Here is a 2457-nt window from a genome sequence, read left to right as displayed (position 1 = left end):
GGCCAGCCACGCGTCGCGTCGGGAGCCGGCTGCGCTCGCCTCCAGGCTGTGGGGGGACCTGGTGCCTCCAGGCGGCTGGCACTCAAGCCTGGGCGCAGTGCTGGGGCCCCTCGCCGCCTGGGCGTTGACCTCGGCAGACCTGACCGCAGTTGTTCCGGACCCCAGCTGGCCCCGAGGCGTGAGGCGAGGCGGCGCCGGCTTGGCAGCACGCCCCGAGGACGCAGGGCGCCAGGAGCCGTGCGCGACGCACTCACCTCGTCCAGAGCTTCTCGAACTCTCTCGGCGTGAGGGGGATGTCGAACCCATACAGCGCGTTCCTTATGTCCCGCCGTCGAAGGATCCCGTGGCCCTCGTGGTCGGTCTCTATGAAGTTCTGCGGCATCAGAGCAGGGTGCTCGGTGGCGGCCGGCGAGCTGGCCGTGCGCCCCCGCGTCCTGAGGCGCGGCCCTCCCCGCAGCCACGCGTGGCCTCGAGGCCTCAGGCCAGACACCCTGCGCCTCCCGGACAGGGCAGGAGGCCACGGGCCGGGAGGGGCTCAGGCCTGGGGGCGCCTCCAGGCCAGCTGCGGCTTCAGAAACTGCTGGAAACGGGGGAGTGACGCACCCCCCACCGGCCCCGGTCACTCAAGGCCGCAGAGTTGCTGAGGATTCGCCACGCCGGGGCAGAGATGCTGGGAGGCTCCCCCTCGGGATGGAGACAGGAGCCGGTGCCGTGTCCCTGGCCTGCCAGCGGCGCCGGGTTTGCAGGCACTGAGGAGGCCGGCCCGGGCCTCGGCAGCACGCCCTCGGGGAGGGGCCCAACTTCTCCCGGGGAGCAGAGCCCTGGGCCCCTCCCCACCACCTGCCAGGCCGGCGCAAGGGCGCCTGGAGAGGCCGCGGCCAGCACCGCACCCTCGGGTCAGGGCCTGGACGGGAAGGCAGCACGAGCGGCGGCCACAGCGGTGCTCAATGAAAAAAGGACGATCAGGCGCAGTGACAGGACGGGAGGAGGTCAACTGTCAGGCTCAGAGGACTTGAGCGCACATCAGGGCTCAGAGCAAGCGCCGGCTAATGATAAGAGAATTCAGGGATTCAGCTTCGTAGGAAGGAAGACCACCCGTTTTTGTCCGGCAGGCGCAGGACGTGTCTCGGGGCACTGTCGTCACACGGAGCAGGGGGCCCACAGGGCCAGCACGGGCTGGACCTCACGGGAGCTGCTGGGCAGGCCAGGGGCTGCGTCCCAGAGCAGAAGGGCCCCGGCAGGACCGCGGGCCTCCCAGTGGACGCCCGGCAGTTCTTCCCCTTGACCGGCGGGGACCTGACCGGCACATGTGAGAAACTGGTAGACAGTGGGGCGTTGCCCGCCATGACGGGACGCTGGGGCCAGGGAGCGGCCGGGGCTCGCGCTGCTCCGTCCTGACAGCCCCCCGCCCCGCCCCTGCCCAACTCTGCCAGCAGCTCGTGCCCTCCTGGGCATGCCCCCTGCGCCAGCCCCCAGGGCCACGCGCCCCCTGGGCCCCATCTCCTCTCTCATCCCTCTGTCCTCGGCCGGCCACAGCGCTTAGCTGGTCCAGAACAGTTGGCTGAGGAAACTGAGGCGCTTACTTCCGAAACCCTGGACGGCGGCGAGCTAAGCCGCCCGGCGGGGCCGTGGAAGGGACCAGCGCGGGCCGGCCGCTCACAGGGTCCACCCACCCTAGAGCCGGGGTCAGGGGCAGCGGCTGGACCCCAACTTCACCCAGGGTTGCCAGGGCTGCTTCCCAGAGACAGGTCCAGCCTGTCCCGGAGGGGACCCTCACACTGACTCCCTCAGACTTCGCCCCAGACGCGGAGAGCATCATTCAGCCCTAGGGGCTCCGAGAGTGTGGGGGGACAGTGTGAGGGGCCGGTGTGGGCTAAGGGCTCCTCTCGCGGCCCGCACACCTGCAGCCCGCTGCAGCCTCTTCCTCCAGGGACCTGCCTGTCTCCCCTTCGCACGGCTCCACCAGGCTCAGGGCTCCCGGGCTGCCGGGGGGGAGCAGGTGGAGAGGAGTGGCTCCTTGCGGCTTATAGGTGGAGCTGAGCGAGCACGAAGGCCAGGCTGAAGCTGGGGAGAGGCCGGGTGGCCGTGTGGACGCCTGTCCCCTCCCAGCAGGACAAGGTAACAAAAGAAAATACCCAACTGGAAACGCAAAGCCTGCCCCCCTGCGGCCCACGGGTGCCGGCTGGCCGGAAGCAGACCTCCCCCCCCCAGGGCACCTTCGTTTCTTACCTTAGACAGGTCTGTCCACCTGTTCTTGGCTTTGGCAAGAAGAAACTGATGGGCCTGTTCACAAGCTAGTTCTGAATCCGTGACCTTCTTTTTTGATCTTAAAAGACAAAAAGAAAAAGTCTTAGACTGAGCATGTGTCGGTGGGTCCCCAGCAGAGGGGAGGTTCCAGGCTCCCGCCCCCCCACCCCCGAGGGGAGAAGCTGGACAGGAGCCGGGAGGGGCGGCAGG

The 2457-nt window shown here is 68.9% G+C and overlaps 1 protein-coding gene across 1 annotated transcript in view; it reads right to left on the bottom strand.

Annotated features, from left to right (window-relative positions):
• Positions 1–2457, bottom strand: part of EFCAB6 (EF-hand calcium binding domain 6) — a 127605-nt gene that overhangs the window by 47284 nt on the left and 77864 nt on the right. Inside the window, exons 22-23 of the mRNA XM_012735104.1 lie at positions 2230–2429; positions 255–373 (exon numbers count right to left, since the gene is read on the bottom strand). Of these exons, the coding sequence (XP_012590558.1) occupies positions 255–373; positions 2230–2429 (319 nt within the window). The remainder of the gene's footprint in view (positions 1–254; positions 374–2229; positions 2430–2457) is intronic.

The sequence above is a fragment of the Condylura cristata genome, unplaced genomic scaffold, assembly GCF_000260355.1.
Source record: "Condylura cristata isolate star-nosed mole 26May11 unplaced genomic scaffold, ConCri1.0 scaffold00004, whole genome shotgun sequence".
NCBI lineage: Eukaryota > Metazoa > Chordata > Mammalia > Eulipotyphla > Talpidae > Condylura > Condylura cristata.
Note: the sequence above shows the minus strand (reverse complement) of the source record. Positions and strands in the feature narration are given on the sequence as shown.